Source organism: Ambystoma mexicanum, chromosome 12, assembly GCF_040938575.1.
Source record: "Ambystoma mexicanum isolate Mex_15411 chromosome 12, UKY_AmexF1_1, whole genome shotgun sequence".
Taxonomy (NCBI): domain Eukaryota; kingdom Metazoa; phylum Chordata; class Amphibia; order Caudata; family Ambystomatidae; genus Ambystoma; species Ambystoma mexicanum.
The window spans coordinates 8791299-8813857 of record NC_090936.1 but is presented as its reverse complement, the minus strand read 5'-3'; the positions used below and the strand labels follow the sequence as shown (position 1 = coordinate 8813857).

Here is a 22559-nt window from a genome sequence, read left to right as displayed (position 1 = left end):
CATATCCATGACCATCATAGTGTCAGTCAATATTCTACTCTAACCTCTTGATCAGGATTGGAACTTGGAAATTGCCAGGTGCAACACCCCCCCCCCCTGTCTGGTTGTTCGTGGCTTTATGAAGGGGAACCTCAGCGTATCGTATGCAGGCAGGCACAGGCAGGCGCACACACCCAGCCACACTGTGGCAAGCAACACAGGAACCGTTATGGGGTTTATTCCCCACCGCAGCGAACCGCCTGCCACGTGGGCTCCCTGATGCGCATGTGCGCACCTCTCGCAAACTCATTGCTTGTTGAATTCCTGACGGAGTTTCCTGGCACCATTAACCATGTCCTCTCCAGGACCCTGCACCCCCTATCTCTGTTTGTGGAGATTAATTAGATACATATGGAAGACGATGAAAGTCTAAGCTGCTAAATAGGACACCTTTCCCTGCCATCTTGGTTTCTGAAGATTTCTGCCGAAAAGAGTTGCTTTCAAAATATCCCATAACTTCCACATGCTCGGATCAGGGTCAGGTGAGATGGACGGGCAGGAAGAGACCAGTCACACCTGTAGAAGCGGCAGAAGACAAAAGCAGGAGAGGACACATTAATTATGAGGACTCAGTAACCGAGAGGGGACTGGCGACACGTGACACAGAAGGAGAAATGACATGCAAGGGGCGTGTCCTGGAGAGAGAGAGAGAGAGAGAGAGAGAGAGAGAGAGAGAGAGGGGGAGAGAGAGAGAGGGAGAGAGAGAGAGAGAGAGGGAGAGAGAGAGAGAGAGAGGGAGAGAGAGTGAGAGAGAGTGAGAGAGGGAGAGAGAGAGAGAGATTGTTTTTTCCCCCTTGAGAGGTTTCCCAGTCTCTACGTGTAAAGGGAGCACACTGCTACCTTGTCATGTTAGCTGGTGTCTCATTAATTACAAGGGAAAGAACTGAATGGGAAGGCATGATAGGATGGGCATGATAGGATGGGCATGATAGGATGGGGGATGCATGATAATAAAAAAGTGGCACATTTTCGGAAAGGAACCTAACGTTCGGTGAATATGTAGTGGACATGTTTGCCAATCAGACCAGAGTGTAGCTGAGTGGAAATCCAGCTGGTGTGTGATACTGGGGTGACACCCGTCGGGGAGCCTGATTTACTCGTGTTTTATGCTTCTATGCATGGGTGAAGAAAATGCTAAAAAGGTTTGATTTTATGAAAAGTGTCTGTTTGTATCTGGTTTTATTTGGTGCCATCTAATAACGGCGCTGCTTGTGATTTTATGGCCTCTTTTCTCTGGTGGTCCATCCACCTTTGATGCTTTTGTCATAAGAATAGACAGACAGCACCAAAAAAATAGACACAGAGTCTTTTCATATTTGTTTTATGAGATGGTATTTACAATACAAATAAAGTGCCCTAAACCTGAGAGCATAAACGGGCCCTATACACAATGCATAAGTAAATGGCTCTCCATGACCTCCAAGCACAGAACCGCCGCTACTACTGCGGAGGTTCCGTCGTTCCCATACACATTCACGTGACCCTCCTGTTCTGTGCACCACCTCATGTGTCTTATGATCACTCTGAGGAAGTGGAGGAAAGAGCAAGTGTGATCCTAAAAAAAGAAAATGTGTCAGATATTTGAGTGAGCATTTATGATTACCCTATGGGAGGGATTAGCAACTTTTGGGTCTCTTTCCACAAAGCTGGCCTTATACATTAAGAAAAGTGGAGTTCTGTTGCAGCTTGAGGTAGTGTGTTGGGGAAGGTGAGACATGGCCTTTCTCTCTGTCTCATCCTCCCCCACGTGGCACTCACTCCTCCGGGACATGCTTAAGGGTATGCCTTCCGGCCCCTGACATTTGTGGTTAAGCAGCTTTTCCATGTCTGATGCAGGACACGCACTGTTCCCTCGTGCTGGTAGGGGGATCAGTCGGGCCTTTCCTGCACAGGAGTGCCCCCCCCCCCCGAATCACGTCTCTGATTGTGGGGCTTATCCTGCACGTGTATGAAGGGGGCACTGCTCCCTAAAGCTGTCGCGATATCTCGACAGGGATTACCGCATTGGCCCCGAGGTTTTAAGGAAGAAAACCAAACAGTCCCTCAGAGCAGCCGCTAAATGCAGCTGCTTAATTAGCAGCACAGTAGAAGTCCTCCAGGGCACAGAGATGTGCGTTCCATACCCATCCTAATTTGCAATGCTGTCAAGTTGCAGGGATGCAGCTTAAGAGGGAATGAACATTGAAGAGGAGTGGGAGCTAAATAGCTCGTGGTTGTAACCTAGAGCTTGACACCAACATGATCACTTTATTGGAGCCCACCTAATGGGCAGTCCTAGCCTTACTCAGGCCACAAGGGTACGTGGCCTACACACACACACTTCCCCAGGTGGCCCGCCCTTCGCCATTCCCAGGGTTCCACACAACGGTGGTTTGCCCGCCTCTGGCTGTTATACTGCCCGGCCAGTGGACTCCCGTATCCTTGTATGGAGCCAATAACCCCGGCTGTCTGCACATATTGAGGAGTTCCACCGGTCCGTGAGGGAGTCATTAGCCCTGCTGGGTATTCTCTGTGACCAGAAAATGTCAATGTTTACTAGTGTTTGGCCCAGGAGCCTGAAACGCCCCACATCTGGCCCAATGCTCTCGGACCCTGCGCTTGCCATGCTATCTTTACCTGCCAACCATTAAAACTAGTAAACTCCAACCTCAGGGACAGCCATGCATGTTACATGCTCAGTGGTGATACTTAAGGTAGAACGATATCGACTGGTCTCTGGTGTTCAGTGTGATTTACTGTAAGTGTACTCTGCTATGTAAGTATTTTCAAGCCATCCTGTGGACTTGAACCTCCAGCTTTTCCCCTGGTAACCCCATGCTCTTATCATTCAGCTGGGGGTCTGCGACACGGGCACCTGCAGCACGTGACTTTACCTTAAGGAAGGGATGAGCACGTTCTCACACACAGCAGAACAGTAAATAAAGATTTTGCGTGGGCATTTCTGGGTTTTTCTTTCCACTGTCCAGTCCTCTGCATCCCCTGTTCCTCTTGTGCAGTCACACCTGGAGCGTTCCAAGTGCCAGATGGAATTACCAATAAACGATCACAGACCCAAATAACTGGGCAGACTCGGCAAAATGCCAATTTATTTGAGCTGATGAAGAAAATAATACAGTAGGGAAGCCTGGCGACAGCTCACTCACTCTCACCTAAATTTCGATTACTGTATGTCACGGAGGATGACGTCATAGCTGACGTACCTTGAGGTATAACGCCTTTCTTTAAACATCTTTTACAGTGCAATTTGGTTTGGTTAAAAACCAAACACATATAGGTGTTAGTTTTGTCACCAACATTTGACGATAATAGCACCAGAGTTTGTCATACATGTAACACGTTTCTGGCTTTCAGCTGAAATAACAATCCCTGTGTTGTGTTGTATTTCTATTGCCCACAACACCTGCTGTACATCTTCTAAACTTCTAACAACGTATTCCACATCGACTTTCAGAGAAAAGGGTTTCTGAAAGCGACTGTCAATACATAGGTTGACAGTGATTGACCTGTTCTATGGGTGCAATGATTCCTGGTGACATGAAAAGCACTAGGTGGGTTGACTGCATAGTCTAACCCGGGCTAGCCATGATCATTCTCGAGGTCAAGACTGGCTTCCTAAGAGCGATGGCTCATTAGTGTACAGGTGGGTCTATGCTTTGGACCAGTCTCTAAGCACGGGACTGGGATTTGAAGCTATGCTAGCTTGCCCCTGAGTTATCCTCCAGGAATAACGAGTAACGAATTGGGATGTGAGGTAGGCGGGCATTATCTCCAGCGTTCCATTCCCCAAAGCTTTGCGTTGTGTGATTGGCAGTCTTTTCTTAAAGGTCCTTTTTTCTACTTTGCATCTGTCCTCCACCTGGCTCTTGTCTCAGCGGAGTCTCCAGACTCACCTGGTCTTCTGAGCTTGCTGCTCTCTCCTGACATGACCTCTCTCTACCATATAGCCATTGAGACATGGTGCACTTCCGGTGTCGCCATTGCTCTGGCCTTTGCTGCATCAGCTCTGAGGTGTAAAGGACATGGAGAGTTTGCAGGAGCGCCTCGCGGCCACCTTCCTTTTCATGGCCCTGCCCCCACATTACCACCATTACAGCCTTCATGTGTACAGTGTGTTCCTGAGTTACTAGACCAAAACCACACAGCCGGCGCACAAGGGTGTGAATGACATTGTGGTGTGTCGTGGCATGCTTGTCTCTGCTGAACCCTATGTATGCGTCTGCAGTCCTCCTAGTCACAGCATTGTTTGCCTAGTGGTTTAAATGTTCCTACCTAGCCCCCTGCATTACTCCCCTTTTAGAGGTAAATAGCCTAATTTAGTCAAACCCTGGAGAGGGTTGTGGGCTTGCAGTCTGTTGTGCCACCTGGGCCCCACACCCACAGACTGTCACTGTGGAGGAGTCATCTACATCGCAGGAGCTTCTCCACCCCACAGAGCTCCCATGAGTCTTCAATATATCCTCACATATGCTGTAAAAGGGCAGAGATGTAGGCAGAGAATGGGCATGCTGCCACCCGGCACCTTTGCTCTACTGCCACGCAGCTCTCCATCACCATTACCATGTAGACAGGCATTGGAAGGGAGCTGGCCTTGGGTGGCCTAGCGGGAGCTTGGGAAAAGTGAGTGAAACCTCAGATCTGGTTTGTCTTCAATTTAAGTTATCTAATGAAATAAGTTGGTATTTCCCTGGTTGGCTATAAGTGTGTCTCCTTGCATTTTGGATTTCACCCTGATAGATGGAAGGAAAACCGCTCTGGTGGAAGGCAGTCACTTTAGTTTATTTATCTTGAAACCCCCCAAGGTTATGCTTTGGTGGTTTCTCATGAGTCTGTCTAAGACAGCAATGTGTGTTTCTTCTCTTCACTAAAATTACTAAATGGGCTTCATGACACAAGAGGCGTCACACATCCCTGTGGTGGGAGATGCCATTCAATGCTGGTGCCATGGAATTATCACTGCTAAAAGTGAACCTCTTTTCTGCCAGTAAAAAGCACTGTGCCAGCTGTAGCCAGCAGAAGTCTGTTAGCTGTCCATATTGACTCTAATAATCCCTGTCATTTATGAAGGCACATATTGACTGCCTAAAGCATGACCGGTCTTTATGCAAAAAGACTGTGTTTCAGGCTCCTTGGCCTCGCCTTTCATCGCGATATCTCCTTATTTTGCAGAACGTGAACGATGAGCCCCCTGTTTGTGACCCGGAGCATTACAAGGCGCTGATCTACTCGACGGACAAGGCGCCCTTCCTGCGGCTGCGGTGCTCCGACAAGGACTCGCCTAATGACCAGCTTGGCTACGCCATTACAGGAGGTGACCCCCAGTTAGCTTGCACACTACCCCAGCACCTCATCTTTCACAGCAGCGAGATGTATCACCCTTTCAAACAGTCCGAAAGGCTCTTCGTGTAATGTGTTATTCTTGCAACTGGATCCTATGAGGGTCTGTAAATGATACCTAGAATTGTCCCAAAAAAAGACCATTCTATGACTGTTCTTCATTTCCCAGGCAATGGTGTCAATCGCTTTACACTTCAGAGAGCAGGCGATGACCCCCCTTTCTTGGCAACGAGCCAGAATTTCCAGTACCACGTCTTCGAAGGGATTCAAGACCCCACCGTCTTTCAGCTCCTCATTCAAGTGACCGATGAAGTTGGGGGGAATCCAGCTGCGCGATTGACTTCCACCGCAACCGTAATAGTGGAAGTTATTCCCTGGACTACGACCGTGGCGACAAAGCCCACCACAACCACCACGACCTCGGTGAGTGTTAATCTAAGGTGTTGCTTGATAAACACGTTATAAATAACCTATCATATCATAATACCCCATCATATCATGAGGTTTCTAAGCACGGACCCGGGGGTCGAACCTGTGTTGCTTTGTGTCGCCTTGCTTCCAAGGTGAGCACGTTGCCGCTGAGCTATCCTCCCGAGACAACCTGTTCATTGCATGTGGGGGACTGCAATCACTTCCACGTACCTGTCCACGACCCGTCTTCCTTAATATTGTGTGTTTTCAGTGTGGGGTGTAAGTCAGGCATGGCTGTGCATGCTGTTCCGGGTTGCCATGTGTGTTAAAACCTCTTGCACCCGCCACCCGCCACCCGCCACGTAAGTGCACGACACGCTAGCATTGCTATGAATCTTTATGGATTTGAATGTTTGTTGTGGCTGCCAATAAAAGACATATTGCACAGGCACTGCAGCATATATGCACACATGTAAGTTCAATGCCGACAGAGCAACTCTATGTGGACTTGCAGCACAGCTGCAAATCTGGCGATGATTGACAGGTCTGTGGAATGTCTTATTGTAGGCCTACATTTCTACCAAAAATTAAAGCTGTTTCTTATCTGTCCATCCTTACGAGAAACAGGACAGTGAGAAACACATAGTGCTGTACATCCGAAGCGTCGAGTTCCTATGACCCGGAAGTGATGAATCAAAACATATTGTATGGTTTCCCTTGCACAAATTACAGGCCATGTAGTGTCTCAATATGTCCTTCTGTCTTGGCAAATTGGATGGTCTGATTAAATGCACAAACCATTTGTCGTTCGAGCACCATGGCTGTGTTTAGTGTTGCACAAGTACTAATTCTGTATGTTGTGCTAATTTGTATTAAAAATACCAGCAGAGTCTGTAGGACCGTGTAGTCTGGCCCTCTGGCCATGGCGAGAGGAGTAGAGCACATATCGCGGGCTATGAAGGCGGTGCAGAACAGTGGAGGAGTAGATGGCTGGAACAGAATCTAGAAACCAGGACCCTGAGGAGAGGAGATCAGGCCCACTGCAGTCCCTTCCCAAACCTGTGACAGCGAAACCAGCTGGCTCTGTTATATTGCAGCCCGACTCCCCTCATGCCCTGCCTGTCATGGCAGAGGTTGTGTGACCAGCAGAACATACAATGACACCAGAGCTGGTCATATGTCACCACCTGCCGGGGCATGTCGGAGAACTGACGAGGAAGAAACTCGTGGCAGACTACCTGACGGGGCGGTGGCCTGGGCATGTGGCAGCAATGAAAAGGAGTCTTCAAACTAAAGGGCGTGACCTTAAATTTATGTATGTGTGTCTCTCTCTGCCCCTATCTGTAGAGTTGCTAAGAAGTTCTCTGAAGTTGAATGTATTACTTGTTTTCTGATTTAAATTCCTATCACACAGGGAAGTATAAACTATTGTGACTATATCCGAACAAACATTGTAAAGAAGTGCCTTTTTTTTAAAGCAGAAAGAACCAGCTTAAAACACTTTATTATAGATGAATGTTACATTTTAGGACAGGGGATCACTTACACATTTATGCCGAGTCTTGATTGGTGCACAGAAAGAGAAAGCTCCTTAGACCTTTATATCAGGCTTTGGCTGGCCTGTTTAGCAACCATTGAAACCAATGTCCATGATCTAAACTTTCAGTCACAGCCATTCCCTGATGGAGAGGTTATAACACTTGATATGAGGCAAGCCAGGCTCTGCCTTGATGAATAGTCACCCTGGTGGCAGTGCCGCACACAGATGAGTTCCGCGACCCTCTAGTAATCCTTCCTCGTGGGCTGTCCTGACACTTACAATGATTTGCTGAAGTTTGTCCAGAGCTCAATACAAATGAACAAAATCAATTGTATGTAGGCGCAGGTATAATCCCTTTTATACATTTTGCATAGTGAATTGCTCAATTCCAAAGCACTTTAACACTCTCCACACTTCCAGTCAAATCATGTTTAGGTGACTTTTGAACATGTAGGTTTTTAGAGCTTTGGTAAATTGTGCAGTACACCAACATACGGGTACTTTAATCCCTTCTTCAATTAGCAAGATCACCTTTGTGGTACTACTACATTTTTAAGTCACACTTGTACCTCTTATGTGTTATAGATAAATTAAGAACATTATGTACACACCACTACATTTGGATATTGGGAGTTCAATAACTGGGACAAAGAGGGTTGCAAAGTTCAAATGTCACCTCCTTGCACCTTCACAGCTTTCACATGTTTCCACACAATCTTTCGACTTGCAAACCTAGGCTCGCACTTCCTACTCTTCCTTGGATTTCTTATTGCATCCTCTTGATGTAACTTTGGATCAAATAAAGGGGTGAAGCATCCAAATAAAGATGTGATTCAATCTTCAATATGTTCTACAGCCGTCACCCTCATTCTTGAAAACTTTAACAACCCTGATGTGCCAACAATCTGTTGGGCTTGTGACCTCTCATCACTTCAAAAGGTGGCTCCACAGCAGGGTAACTCCGAATAGTATGACTGGGTGGAGTGTTCTGATAGAAAGACCTTTGACAATCCTCATTCATCCTCACAGATATTCCAATACCATCCATCACTGTACGATTAAACCTCGCAATCCATCCGTCACTCTGAGGATACTACAAAGCAGTACTCTTATGCACAATTCCTACATCCCCCAACCTTGACTGTTTACAGAGTTTCAAACCGAGGACCACTGTTGCTCAATATTTTTGGGAGAGAGGGATTTTCTTCAAACACATTATTAACCATTCTATGTTTTTGGAGAAGGTTTCTTGACGTCACATCTCTTAACTACCACATGCAAGTGGCTGGAGGTATGTGATAGTGGTGATGGATTTGTTATGCATGGTCCTTTGAACTTTGCAGGTTCATATCAATCACAATGTTTTCCCATGGGACTCTGGGCATCTGTGTAAGAACCATTGCCATCGCTCTCATCTCCAAAACATTATCGCTCTCTCTCTACATTGTCTGCACTCTCTGGTTTGCATCTCAATGAACTCATCCATTTCCAGCCATCGGAAATCTGTTTGTATTGCAACTTTCATCTTAGAAATGTCCATGTGACCTCCATGTCCTGCTTTGACAGTCGCATCTCTCATGTTTACTGGCACTAACACTGTTTGTACACAAATTCCTGTTCCAGAGAGGCCAATCTGTTCACTTTGCATTATTTCTTCTTGATCTCACTGTTCACTTTAATCCTGTTATCACCATCCCTACTACATTTGCGTCTTATCCTATGTTTTGTCTCCAAATCTTGCATTGCAGCACTCCTTTTCTTTCACACATTCTGGTATTGGCATAATTGACCTAAAAACATTTGGCGTAAAACATTTGATAGATTTGACCATAAAAAATGCCAAAATAATTAGATTTGTATTATCCATATCCAATAACAGAAAATATATCATCCTTTCAAATATACAAAATAGAAATAGAAATACATGATAACTCATTTGTTTTAAATTGTTAAAATATACAACAACTTATGATCACGGATAAATTGGATGCATATATCAATCATTACGTGAAAAGAAAAGCGGACAATAATTAATCACTAGCATAATTAAATCTTCCATTTTGATCTAGTTTCTGTTTATAAACAACTGATGCTTAATATTTTCCTTGGAGAACTCAATAACAAAAATGTGATGTAAACAAAGATATATGGAAGAGTAAATACAAAGTGTAGGGCTAGTTTAGAAACTACAGATACAGTTTATGGGGGCTCATCTTCAGAAACAAGTCTGGGGAAAATTGCCATAGTTCACTAACCTCAATCCCAAATCGGGATTATTGGTTATATTGGACCATATATTATCCATTGACATACGATTATATCTGGTCAATTGACATTTTTTTTAAGTGGGTTATCCTTTGATTGTATCTTGCATTGTCCATGCTAGTCAATGTTCTAAGGTTTCTCTTTGAGTCCTAATTTGGCAAAAGCGGCAATAGTTCTGATATTTTTAAATCAGGTTTTGTCTCGCAAGGACCTCAGAAGTAGGCCAAAGATTTAAAGAAATTGCTGTCTGATGTACGGACAAGGACATCTTAATAAGTAAGGCGCTGTTATATGCAAAACTTTATTGCCAAAAACTCGATTGTCAAAATTCTTGTATTTAAGGCATTGCCTACTATTTTCTATCCAATCGAAGAGAAAATGTTTTTGCTTCGCTCACACAGGGTTGGATAGAGTTAGGTCCAGCGATATGGATGCATCAGACAACGTGTCCATAACTATCTTGCAACATGCCTTGGAGAAAGAGTGGTCTTGGGCCAGAAGATGACGGGCCAGGATACTCAACAAACCTCCGGCAGAGATGCCCAAGATAGATTTTCAAAATAGAGCACACATCTTCCATTTGATCTGAGATTGTAAAGATGGAATTCCCAATTTATATCGTATTAATGGCAGAGGCGTGCTTTTAGGCAGATATAATAATTGTTTCCAGAATTTGACTTCCAAGATGGACCACCAGTTAGATTTTTTTGGGAACCATAGTTTCAAAGCCATAGCTTATGATTGGGATCACCTTTTGGTGATTAAAGCATGTTTTATTATTTTAAGTGAATTTGCCGTATTTCTTTTTGTAGAACTTTGCTCATTAATTTCACAAGCTAAAGTTTGGACTGAATATCATCGTCCAGTGCCTGCAATGAGGAGGAGGCCTGGATAATGATGCCCAAATATTTATAGTGTTGGACTTCCCATTACAAGAGCAACTGTACATTTTTGCTCTAATTTTTCCATGCGGTTTACATATCATGGTTTGAGTTTTTTTGAGTGTTGACTATGAGATTATTGACAGATATAAGAATCCAAACTATTCAGTAGATTATGCAGATGATTTAATCCTCATTTCTAAGACACCTACTACTTGCAAAAAGAAGATGACTTATGGAGTGTGAACCAAGTTTCGGCAAATAACTCTCCGTGGCCCGCAGAATGATCCCCAAATCAAACAGAAAGAAGTTGAAAATAGAAGATGACAAAATGCAGCCTTGTTTAATGCCTCGAGCTGTCTTGATGTAAGATGGAAGTTTACTATTGAAATTAGAACCACTTCTGCAGGTAGTGTGACTGTGTATCAACATAATTAGAGACTGAAGTGAGGAGAGACAATTGTGTTTGATTAATTTGCAATGTAGAATGGACTGGTCGATTCCATCGACCGCGGATTTGAAATCGATGTAAGCCAATTATATTATTTGATTCTTCACCACATATTTGGATTTCAAGGCATTGAAGGTCATAAGATTGGGACAAGTCCCAAGACCCACAACAAATCCAGTCTGAAACGGGTCTCTTAGGTTATTTGTGGTGGTCCATAAATTAAAGTCTCGTAGGATGATCCTAGCAAATATTTTAGCTGGTGCGCCCAATAAATCTATGCCCTCCACCTGGACTCACTCTAGCAAACACTGCATGAGATTAATGATCGTGAAGATTATGTGTAATACGACAGCCCAGAGATCAGGATGTTTTTTAAACATTCGATTGGAAAGACCATCCGGGCCACATGCACCAGAAAGACTAATTTTATTAATATAATATTTGATATCATCCATGTCAAAAGAAAGGTGAAAAGAGTTATGTGTGTGATGATTAAAAATATAAGAGTGTTTATGGCAGGTATAAAGATTCTGAAAGTGTTCAAGCCACTTTAGCTCAGTAAAGCAATTAGCTTGGGAGATGAATTGAGGATAACGCGTGGCCCTGTTTAATAGAGCCCACAAACCTGGGGTGTTTTTAGATTGAAGAGACCGCAGCAATGTTTCACTGTCTAGCTGAAACATTTTGTACTCGAATAGGCTTAAGGGAATTTTTGTGTTTTGTTTTGATTGGCTTCAAAATAGAGGCTCTAAGAGCCACCGGAGCGTACAGACCTTGTCTCTTTAGCGCCAGTATATGAGCTTTCAATTTTTGAGTTTCTAAGTTGAATGCGTGGAGTCTTGAGCTGGGAGTGTATGAGACAGCACTAGATCTTGATGTTTTGGGGAATTGAAAATACTGCATTAAATGAGGATAATGCATAATTTGATCCGAATGTACATTTTCCAAGGCTCCATTCAGCTCACACAGGGTTTGAGGGGATCATCATAGGTGAGTTCATGAAAATGTAATATTGAATAATGGAGGCAAAGATTTTGCAATATTAGCGATACCAGGACTGTGACTCGTCCATGCAGCAATTAATTGATTATGCTCACTGATGTGATTCACATCATTGCAAAGTCATCCATAGTCGAGAACAATTGCGCATTTACAAAAACATAATCAATGGTGGGCGAACTGGAACCTCTCTTCCATGTAGCCTTCGGAGGTGTATCTGATGGAAATGCTCCATTGAGTATCACTAGATCATGATTGGCGGCAAAGGCCAGCCATTTGGTTAACTTAGGTTTAGTGATGGATTGAGGAATGAAGCAATTACAATTTAGATCACCTGCAATGATAAGATTAGAGACAGATTTGTCATGGGCGACCAGATTGAGTGCATCTGTTAATGCCTTAAAGGGATAGTCCAGTAAAAAAAAATATTTTAAAAATAGATAGGAAGTTTAAAAAAAAAGTGCTAGGCAACATTAAAAAAATAATACTATGTAAAATTTTGAGCTATTCAAGCTAAAAATTTGCAAAAGCAAGCACATGGGCGCATCAATTTTGTGAAATGGATGCCCGCCTGTGCTGGCTTTTGCGGCACTAACGCTTTTGAAGCGACTGCAAACATAAGTACAACGTTTTTAAAGCTGCGGTTTTATATCTAAGTTTTCAGGGCTCCTCCAGCCCGGAAAACTTATTATTCTAAGCACTAGCTGCGTTTTTGTTTTCTAAATAGCACTTACCGAGATTCAGCTGCAGCTTTCCTGCTCTGGTCTCCGGTCCCCGTCCTCCGCCTACAGCACCAATGAAGGGAAAGCCGCCCAGCGGTAGCTTTTGTTCACTACAGCTGGCTGGCTTTTCCTTCATTAGTGCCGCAAAAGCCAGCACAGGCGGGCATCCATTTCACAAAATGGATGCGCCCATGTGCTTGCTTTTGCAAATGTTGAGCTTGAATAGCTCAAAATTTTACATAGGAAGTTTTGAAAAAATAAGTGCCAGTATTATTTTTTTAATGTTGCCTATCTATTTTTAAAATAAAATGTTTTACTGGACTATCCATTTAAGAAACCCACCATCAGATATATCAGCCGAATTCCAATACACATTTACCAAGGTGTCACCAACGTCATACATGTGTAATTTGACCATTTGAACATAGTTGTTTGGACAGCTTCATTCTTGAGCAACCGTTCCAGCTCCCATCTTAATAGCTATCAGTAAGCCAGAGGTTGGTCTACTAGAACTGCCTCGCTGGGCTGGATTGAGAAAGACCTCATAATTGTCCCATATGTGGACTGTAGTCATCCAAGTTTCCTGAAGCATAAGTATATTATAAGATAGAAGCAAGTTATGGTCGTTGTTAATCAAATGTGAAAATCCCCTGGTATTCCAGCTAATCAGGGAGATGGAAAGAGCATCTGTTTTGCTAACTAGCTAGTTCGATTGTATGGATGGGTGAAAATGGCAACCGGATGGTAAAAGAGTTTGAGGAGACTGATAACTCCTAGGTGCTTCACCACTATTGATTGGCAAGTTCACATTTTGGTTAAAAGCTGCTATGTTTAGGGTGTCAATTGCAAGTACAAAACCTAAAGTCGAAAGTTCCATTCTGGCTGTCCATATGAGATTTTGTACAACTCTGGAGTTCATCCAAATTCTGATGGAGGTGGCATTTTGCTTGCTTGGAAATTCTATGAGAGTGATATCGGTTGTGCCAATATCCATAAGAGATCGAATTTCAGAAAATAAGGCCAACAGGGAACCTCTGTTCAATTTAAATTGAATGAAGGGTTTAGGTTTGCATGATAATAGTAACGAAAAATTGGCTGGGGTTTGGAATTTGGTTTCCTGGATACAGAGTTTGACTGCACAAAAGGTTCATTGGAGGGTCTCAGTGGTGGATTGGTGGTTTGAATTTTGGAGGCAACAACTGATTAGAGCAATTCCACCATTTCTGAGGTGATTTGACCGAGTATCGCAAATGGGTCATTTGCGAGAGTCAGAGGAATATTATCCGGGGCAACATTTTGTGGTCTTAAATAGTGTGAGTCACTGGGCCTAGATTTAGGCAATTCATTGGGCCTTGTAGTTGGCACATTGAGGGAGGATACACACTTCAGATCATTGGCGCTGGGAACTTTTTGAGGAAGACGATTCATGTAGCATCCACCACCCACCTGATCTCTTGTTGGTGTAAATCATTAGCGTTAATTGTGGAAATAGTTGCAATTTGTGAATTGGCGCCCTGCGCTGGAAGAGTCCCAGGGCACGGCGCCTCCCTGATCTCGTGGCTAGAGTGTCCTACGACAGCCTCCAAGAATTGATCCAGAGATGCACATGGTGCGCGAGGATTGGGGGTGGGCAGTAGTTGGACTGCTTTAGATGGAGAGATTTCTTGGACACTGATCGGGAAGTATCGATTACTCTTGTTTTTGTTGCAGTCAAATTCTTGATGAATAATTTCGATTCAGCAGTATTGATTTTTTTTATTGCCAGTGATGTTTTTAGCTAATTTGGGTTGGCACGAGGGGCCAGGGATCTTCTTATTTTGAGAAAAAATGGTATAAATCTCTTTATTAGTCGGGCCACGTTAAGGTTGAAGTAGGACACATTTGAGTTGAAGGAGAGGTCACACATGGGACACACTGGGACAGAGTCCCCGCAGGTTTAACCATAAGAGCACCTGAAGAAGCTGTCCGCTTCTTCCGACGTTTCACGGGCAACTTGTCAGGGGCCTTGCTAGGTTGAGTATGTACTGCTGGTGGACCACTGAGCTCACTCGGAGGTACACGAGAGTCAATATTAAGGCCCGTGGTAGGACACAAACATTCCACCTTGTCATCTACAGGACGTATGGTTTTATCAAATAATGGTAAACCATAACTTCTATTTTCTCAGGCAGTAGTTTGAGTGGCTGACGCAAGGAGGACTGGAGCAATGGCCCCCACCTGTACCTTCAAGCGGGTGGGGGCAAGGATCAGGTTGGGACTGGGGTCATTTATGATTTGCTTGTTTACAAGCTCTGCCTGTCATGTTAAAATGTTTTCCAATAATGCTGTCTGCGAGCTTAATCTTGCATCTAGAGTGTCATATAATTTGATTAATGCCTTACAATTGTCTCTAACTACCTTAAAGGCAATTTGCGTTAACGCCGAGTTTTTCTTAGTTCAGTGGCTAATCAGGCTTCATCAAATGAGTGTCTGTTTGAGTGCCATATACATAGAGACTGGAACTTGAGTAGACTGTTAACCGTGGAGGCCATGGAAATGGCCTCCACGCTTACTCGGGGTCCCACGAATTTATTTATTTATTTATTTATTTATTAAATTTATATAGCGCGCAGGCAGCCCAGGGGCATTGTGGCACTGTTACTTGCAAGGAAGACTTAGTTACAATGTGAGCAGGTTGTGCCTTGGGTTACAGTAGGCAGTGACCTGTGATCAGATATACCACATAATACATCATACAATACAATTATGAGGGCTAGGCCATGTAATTGTTAGATGAACAGGGTAGTTTTCAGGGTTTTCCGAAAGGCGGTCAGTGAGGGTTCAGAGCGCAGGGAGCTAGGGAGGGTGTTCCAGTGTACGGCAGCGAGGTACGGGAAGCTGGAGCCCCCTGCTCTGGTCCTTTTTACCCTGGGTACTGAGAGCATGCTGGCATAGGGTGATCTAGTGGGTCTTGTGGAGGAGACCAGGTGGATCCTCTGGGAAAGGTACATTGGGGCGGCAAGATGGACACATTTGTGGGTGATGCTTAGAGCCTTGAATAGGATCCTCTCCTTTATGGGGAGCCAGTGGGAAGCTTTTCTGGCAGCGGTGATGTGCTCTCTCTTGGCAATGCCTTGTGCAGCGCGTAGGGCACTGTTCTGTATTACTTGGAGCTTCTCAAGATTTTTGTTGGAGGTCCCAAGGAAAAGAATATTGCAGTAATCAAGTTGCGAGCCGGTTATGGCCCTGGCTATGTTAGTGCAAGTGTCTTTTGACAGATAAGGTCTGATTGCGTTAAGGAGTTTTGCATGGTAAGCGGCCGAGGAGGCAATGGCGTTTACTTGTCTGGTCATGGATAGATTGGAGTCTAAGTAGACGCCTAGTGTTTTTACCGTGTCAAGTACTGGGATCGTGATTGAGTCAATGGTGAAATGGCTGAACTGAGCGTCAAGTTTCTTGATGGTGTCAGGGGAGCCTACGAGTAGGAGCTCAGTTTTGTCGGAGTTAAGGCAGAGGCCGTTGATAGCCATCCACATTTGAATTGTGTTGTAGATGTTGTTGAGGGTAGCAGAGTCCGTGTCATAGTCGCCTGTCAGAGTGAGAAGGATCTGTGTGTCGTCGGCGTAGTTGGTGTAAGAGATGCCCATGGCGTCAAGGATGAGGAAGAGGGGGCGGGTGAAGATGTTGTAGAGGGTGGGGGAGAGGCAGGAGCCTTGGGGCACCCCACATAGCATGATAGAGGGTGATGCAGTGGCTAGGTCAGAGAAGACCTGCATGGTCCTGCCTTGGAGGAAGGAGGTGATCCATGTAATGGCTTCTTGAGAGAAGTTGGCTGTGGAGGAGAGGTGGTGGCAGAGGATGTCGTGGTCTACAAGATCAAAAGCTGCCGACAGATCCAGGAGAAGGAGCAAGACAGGTTTGCCTTGGTCCCTTGCGTCGTCCATTTGGTTTTTTAGGTCGAGTAGGGCGGTCTCTGTCCCATGCCTAGGGCGAAAGCCGGATTGTCTCAGTCCAAGGAGGTTCTGTTCTTCGAGGAAGTGCTGGACCTGCAGGTAGGCTGCTTTGTCTAGAATCTTGAGGAGGAAAGGGACAGTGGTGATGGGGCGGTGGTTATTAGGGGAGGTGGGGTCAAGTGTGGGTTTCTTTATGAGGGGTCGGACCCATGCTTCCTTTAGGCAGGCGGTGACTCTCCCTGTGGTGAAGGAGGCGTTCACGAAGGCTGTTAGAAAAGGGGCCAAGGTGTCTGTGCAGTCTTTGATGATGGAGGCAGGACAGGGGTCGCCTTTGCAATTGGAGGGTTTTATGTTTTTCATAATGTTGATCATGTCGTTTTCTTGGACGGTTTTAAACGAGAACGTGGGTGGGGCCTCAGTGGGTGATGGGGGCAGTGGTGGTGGGGAGGGTGTAGTGTGGGTGGAGAGTGTTAGTTTGGTGTTCAAGATTTTGGCTTGGAGAGAGCTGATCTTATTGCGCATGGCTGTTTGGATGTTGTCACACCATTCTTTGTCCTTAGTGAAGTTTTGGGGGGTGGGTGTGGGGTTCTCAAGTTCCCTGAAAATGGCGAACATTTCCTTGGTGTTCGACTTGGCCTCAGTAATTCTCTCTTCGAAGGATTTAGCTTTGGCTTTAATGATGGCTTTCTTGTAATTAATTGCAAGGGATTTGAAGTTGAGTTTGTCTTTCTCATCCCGTGATGTTTGCCAAAGAGCTAATGCTGCCCGTTTGTCGGAGCGTAGTTTAAGAAGGTCTTGGGTGAACCACGCATTAGCGTGTCTAGTGGGTTTGGTTTTCCGAAGTTTAAGTGGGGCGATGGTATTGATTGCTGCTGTGATGGCCGTATCATAATTTTTTGCCAGAGTTTCCGGGTCGTTGGAGAATGGGGCTGTGAAGGCAGGTCCCTGTAAGAAGGGTAGGAGTCTTTCTTTGGTCAGTTGACGGGCACTCCTTGTAAGGGCAGGAGGCAAGGGAGGAGGGGGGTGGGATGTGGTTGTAGTGGTGGGGATGTTAAAGGTGATGGCGTGGTGGTCGGACCATGGGGTGGGGGTGTTGCCCGTGACTGTGATGGGGCAATTGTGGTGGGCGATCCAGTCTAGTGATCTGCCTAGGGCGTGTGTGGGGTTGTTGATGGTGTTGACGAATCCTAGGGTGGCTAGAGCTGTGTCAAGTGCTTTGGCTGTAGGGTCTTTGGCGTCATTCAGGCCAAGGTTGATGTCTCCAAGGAGAATGGCTTTGGATGACTTTTTGAGGTTGTCCGCCAGGAGGTGGGTGATGGAGGCCTGGAAGTCTCCTAGGGGGCCTGGTGGTCGATAGATGAGGTGTAGGGTGATGGTGCATTGGTGCGAGATGGTGAGTTTTAATTGAAGGTAGTCGCTGTTATTGTTGATAGTTTTGTCAGCCTTTCTGATGGTGATTGAGTCTTTGGCTATGAGTGCGACACCGCCTCCAGTGGTCATGCGATCTTGTCTCGTGATGGCATAGCCAGGTGGGAGAGCGAGGGATAGGGCGGGGCCTGAGGCTTCATGTAGCCAAGTTTCGGTGACCATTAGAAGATCTAGATCTAGGGTGGTGATAAGGTCGTGGATGTCTAGTGCATGCGCATTGATGGAGCGGGCGTTGATGAGGGTACATTTGAGGTGCGGTTCAGGGGTGACATTGATGGTCGGGGGTGGCCTATCCGAACCGGTGGGAGGCATGTTTTCTGGGGTCATAGACACAGATAAAGTGGCATTTGCATCATTAGGTAGCAAGGCAGTGGTAGAAGAATTGCAAAGAGCGGTAATTTCATTCATACGTGTGAGTGACACATTAACAAGAGTCTTAGACATTGTATCCAATGCAAATGGCTCACGGTGGTGCTTGATAAGTGGGGTCAGCTTCGTTGTGTGGATTAGTTTGTGGTATAGATGCAGTACTGGGGAGGTGGCCTTTCGGTTAGTTGTAGGTAAGGTTCTCGACTGTAGTCGTGCATTGCGTGCACTTGTGGGGATGGGCAGAGTGACCAATACGCTAGGTAGAGTACGTGTGCGTAGACGGTCTCGCCTTTTTGCGAGTGTGTGGGGTAGTTCTGGAGTGCGGGACTCCTTACCTTGTGATTCCAGCAAGAGTCCGTGGTAAACGGCAGAATTCGAATTACGTGGCATGGGAGCACAAAAAGATATGTTAGTAATGGAAGAGCGATTGCTCGAAAACATGATAGGAGATTTGGATACATTATCCCACATCAGTTGTGGGGTAAAACAAGAATTAGACAGGTTAAGGTCAATTATTGCGACATCAAATGCCTGCGAAACAGGTCGAGCATGATTAACTACAAGCTCTGCAGTGGGGGGGACATTTTCAAAAATGCTGGCATCAGTGATCGCATTCAGTTCAGCAGGACATCTTGAGTCCGAAGCGCCCGCTGAAATGTGTGCATCGGCACACGCAGATAGAAATTGTTGATCATAGGGAGTCTGGGGCGAATTCACAGCATAGCTGGATGTTTGACTCGGATGAATGTTCATTTTCTGGAGAAGTTCTTCACGAGGAGGTACATGATCAAGCTGAACGTGCTACATCAGTTATAGGGCTTCAAGAGAATGAACTGTATGTAGCTCTGCAAAGAATAGATTTCTCTATACCCTTACCCACCCCATATATATATTTAGTTTAGGTTGAGGGGAAGTAGGGAGGGGTTGCAGGGGTTCTCCCCTCCGCATTTTAGACCACAAAAAGGGCAGATAAACATGTGACCTAATCACATGGGATCTAATTTTAGGTCAAATAGACCCAAACCAACATCCGTGAACAGAAAATATCTCTAGAATCATCCTTTGTCAACATCTCCTTGTCATCTGGAAAGCCCTAGAGAGACAGATTCAATGCACCTTTTTTTTCCCGCTACCCTAATGCACTACATGGAGGAAAAGTGAGGGGAGAGGTTTTCCTCTTTGTCAATCAGGATTCCCTTCTTTCCAGTTTGGCCCACCACCCAGTAGGCACCACAAATATGGTAGCTCTACGCACCAGGACATGGATAAGGAGTGCACTGCGGTGTATGTTGAGTGCAGACTGTGTGCAAGAAGAGGGCATTTGGGCAAATGTTGCAGGTTGTCGGGAACTCACTCTGGTAACGTGAGCCAGAATGTTCCTGAAGAAGGGTCAGAATCGAGCTGGCATGATGGGCTACAGATCCTACAAGTTGCCATCAATGTGATGGGTAGAGTGAAAAACTACAAAGCAAGATTGGTAATTAAGGTGAATGGGATGGGGATAGGAATAGGGGTGTCGCTTGACAGTCGGTCTGATTATACATTAATTAGTAAGGAGAGCTGGGAATCCTAATTGTGACACTGTACGTAAAGAGAAACCAGGGCTAAAGGGGACTCCTATGGAGAACGTCCCGACTTTGCCAATATAATGAAGTACATTAATGTTCATAACTACATACTATCAATAACACTTTGGGTGCGAGCTTCCCCCAGTCGCTTTAGGTCCTGACTGTCTCACATAAGGTTGTACTTGGGATTCGTCTTCGATGTGTGCTCCGTTGCACATGGTGTAATCTGTGCAACGGGTAACCAGGAGAACGATATCACACTACGGGTTCCTGGGCCTGCATCCCTGGAAAATGCTGGCTCAGCATCCACATGTATTCAACTTCAATGGCACAGATTTATAAACCCATGGACTACTGCTGGCTTCCTTGAAATTGTATTTGTTCTTTCAGGAGTAGGTGATAAAGCCCCGGCCCCCTACCACAACAAGATGCAAACAGACATCCGGCTTCTCAGCCCAGTCTCCCCACCACCACTGCCGCTTTCCACCTGTTCCCAGTAACACGGTTGCAGGTAAAAAACACGGGAGCCACTTTTGGACAAAAATTGTGTTTACATTTGATGACTTTATGGAACTGGAGAGTAAATCCGACCATAGCTGAGAATCTAAAAAACCTGCACACGAGTAATGGCCAACATTTCACTGAACTTTCTTCATCTTTGCAGTAGACATGGCTCCTAGGAAGGCCTGCATCTATTCTGGTGCCTTCAACAAGAATAAAGGTTCACCTGCACCTCAAATGTGGCTTAACATGCTTGGATCACATCCTCTTTGCTCTGAACCCCATTTACCATCTAGCAATTAAAGGGTGCTAAGAAGTGACTTAACTATTTGTCACAGAGCATATTCGTGTGGTTCTGCGCCCACCTACTTTACCACGCAATTAGAGGGCTCTGGTGGAGTGGTAAATATACCCTGTCTACTTATTTCAAGGTACACTTCCTTCATGTTGGAGAGACCGGCATATACAGGATGGTCCCTATGGACACTGCTCCTTGACCCCAGAGACTCCGTGCAGTGTTAGCGGTTGCTATGCAGTGTCTGCCTCCTGTCCCTCCTCCTTTCCCATTCATGGCATATGATGATCCGAAAAAAACATGAAAATGTCCTATTCTTCTTATTTCTAACCAAACAGACAATGATTCCCAGTGCTGCCTAGTCATGATTTAATGGATCTGCAACATGTGACTTTCCCATAGGCTGTAAGTAATGGAAGATGTGTGCAGCCGATTGCCCGGCACAGGGTCACGTGAGACCGGTGTACCTGAGATCCTTGATGTTGTAAGAACAGGTCTCATTGGGTGCTGGTCTAAGGAATGTTCTGGTAACGTTCTTCCTCTGGAATACTCCAGGCTGTGCCGTAAGGCCTATGCCAGAGGCCCAGTCAAGTACCCTCCCATAGAATGAAACAAGGGTGAAAAGCTGAACCAAACCCCAACACCACGGACTCGCCTCCCAGTATCTTGGTGGTGATAACTGGGAGGTGTCGCAGGAAGCAGAAGGACTCACCAGAAAGGCAGTGTAGAGGTGACCCAGGGTCCAGCGAGTCATCCTGGGCACAAAGAATAGGAAAGGGACCTGAAGATCAAGGCAAAGGGAAAGAGAGGAGGAACTGGACAAGAAGGGAGGGGCCATGCAGAAGGCCAGAGCAGGATGAAGAGTACAGGCCACAACCAGGAGGCTAACAGAAAGGAGGCTGGAAAACCAGCAAGCAGCGGGTCCAGAAACGCCAGCAACCTGGAGAGCCTTGAGACACCAAATGCTACAAAGCGTTTCATTTTATGTCCACAGGCAAATCGAAGCGAGGCTGGGGAAGACTAATGGTTGCCGTGGAAATGGGCGTTAATGCCGTAGCCATGTGCACACATTGACAGGGACTGCGTCATGTGCATCCCGCGGTCTACGCGAGATGCTGGGCCTGCAGATTGATGGAGCTTCCAGGCCGGATGCACCCTCCAGCGGGCCTCCGTGCTAAGTGGTGGTGCGTGCACATAGGATTGGAACAACAAACTATGCCACATGCTAAGCACTTTCATCTTTCCAATGCAGACGATATGACCAAAGTCCACGTCACTCTTCTTGTGAACGTCCTGTTTTCAAAATAAATGTAAACGCGTTCATTATATAGCGAACCTGTTTGGCAATTGACCGTCCAAGCTGCAAACTGCCAAACTGGAGTAACTTCTGCCTCTCTGTAGCCAAGAGCGATCTGCATTCTGGGGCCTTTTCTCCCAGTGCCCTTAAAATAAGCAGCAGGTGGGCACAGCGGAGGGGTGCAGCTCCTGCACGCCCCATTTCATGGAATCCAGAGAAGGCATGAGATGCATATCGTGAATTTGATGATAATAATGGCTAGCCAATTGGGCATCACTGTGATTTCATTTAATCTGCTGTAGAAAACAATGCATGTTAGCAGCCCCCTCTTAGGCTGCATTGGGACACTATGGAGCTCTTGCAATATGTGTGCACTTGTCTTTGTTAGTGCCATTTGTGTTATTCAGTAATGCAATGTCCCCGCTTTTAATGTATATGCTTTGATAGAGGAAGAAGTGTAAAGCTTGCGCCGAGTGTCACTAAGCAAAGCGCCAACACATGACCATCGCCCACGGCGCTCGAGGTGT

At 45.6% G+C, this 22559-nt stretch overlaps 1 protein-coding gene across 2 annotated transcripts in view; it reads left to right on the top strand.

Annotated features, from left to right (window-relative positions):
• LOC138512916 (cadherin-related family member 4-like) overlaps nt 1-22559 on the top strand; it is a 95415-nt gene that overhangs the window by 52478 nt on the left and 20378 nt on the right. For both annotated transcript variants that reach the window (XM_069627685.1, XM_069627684.1), the window contains 2 exons: nt 5206-5347; nt 5543-5796. In XM_069627685.1, coding sequence (XP_069483786.1) covers nt 5206-5347; nt 5543-5796 — 396 coding nt within the window. The remainder of the gene's footprint in view (nt 1-5205; nt 5348-5542; nt 5797-22559) is intronic.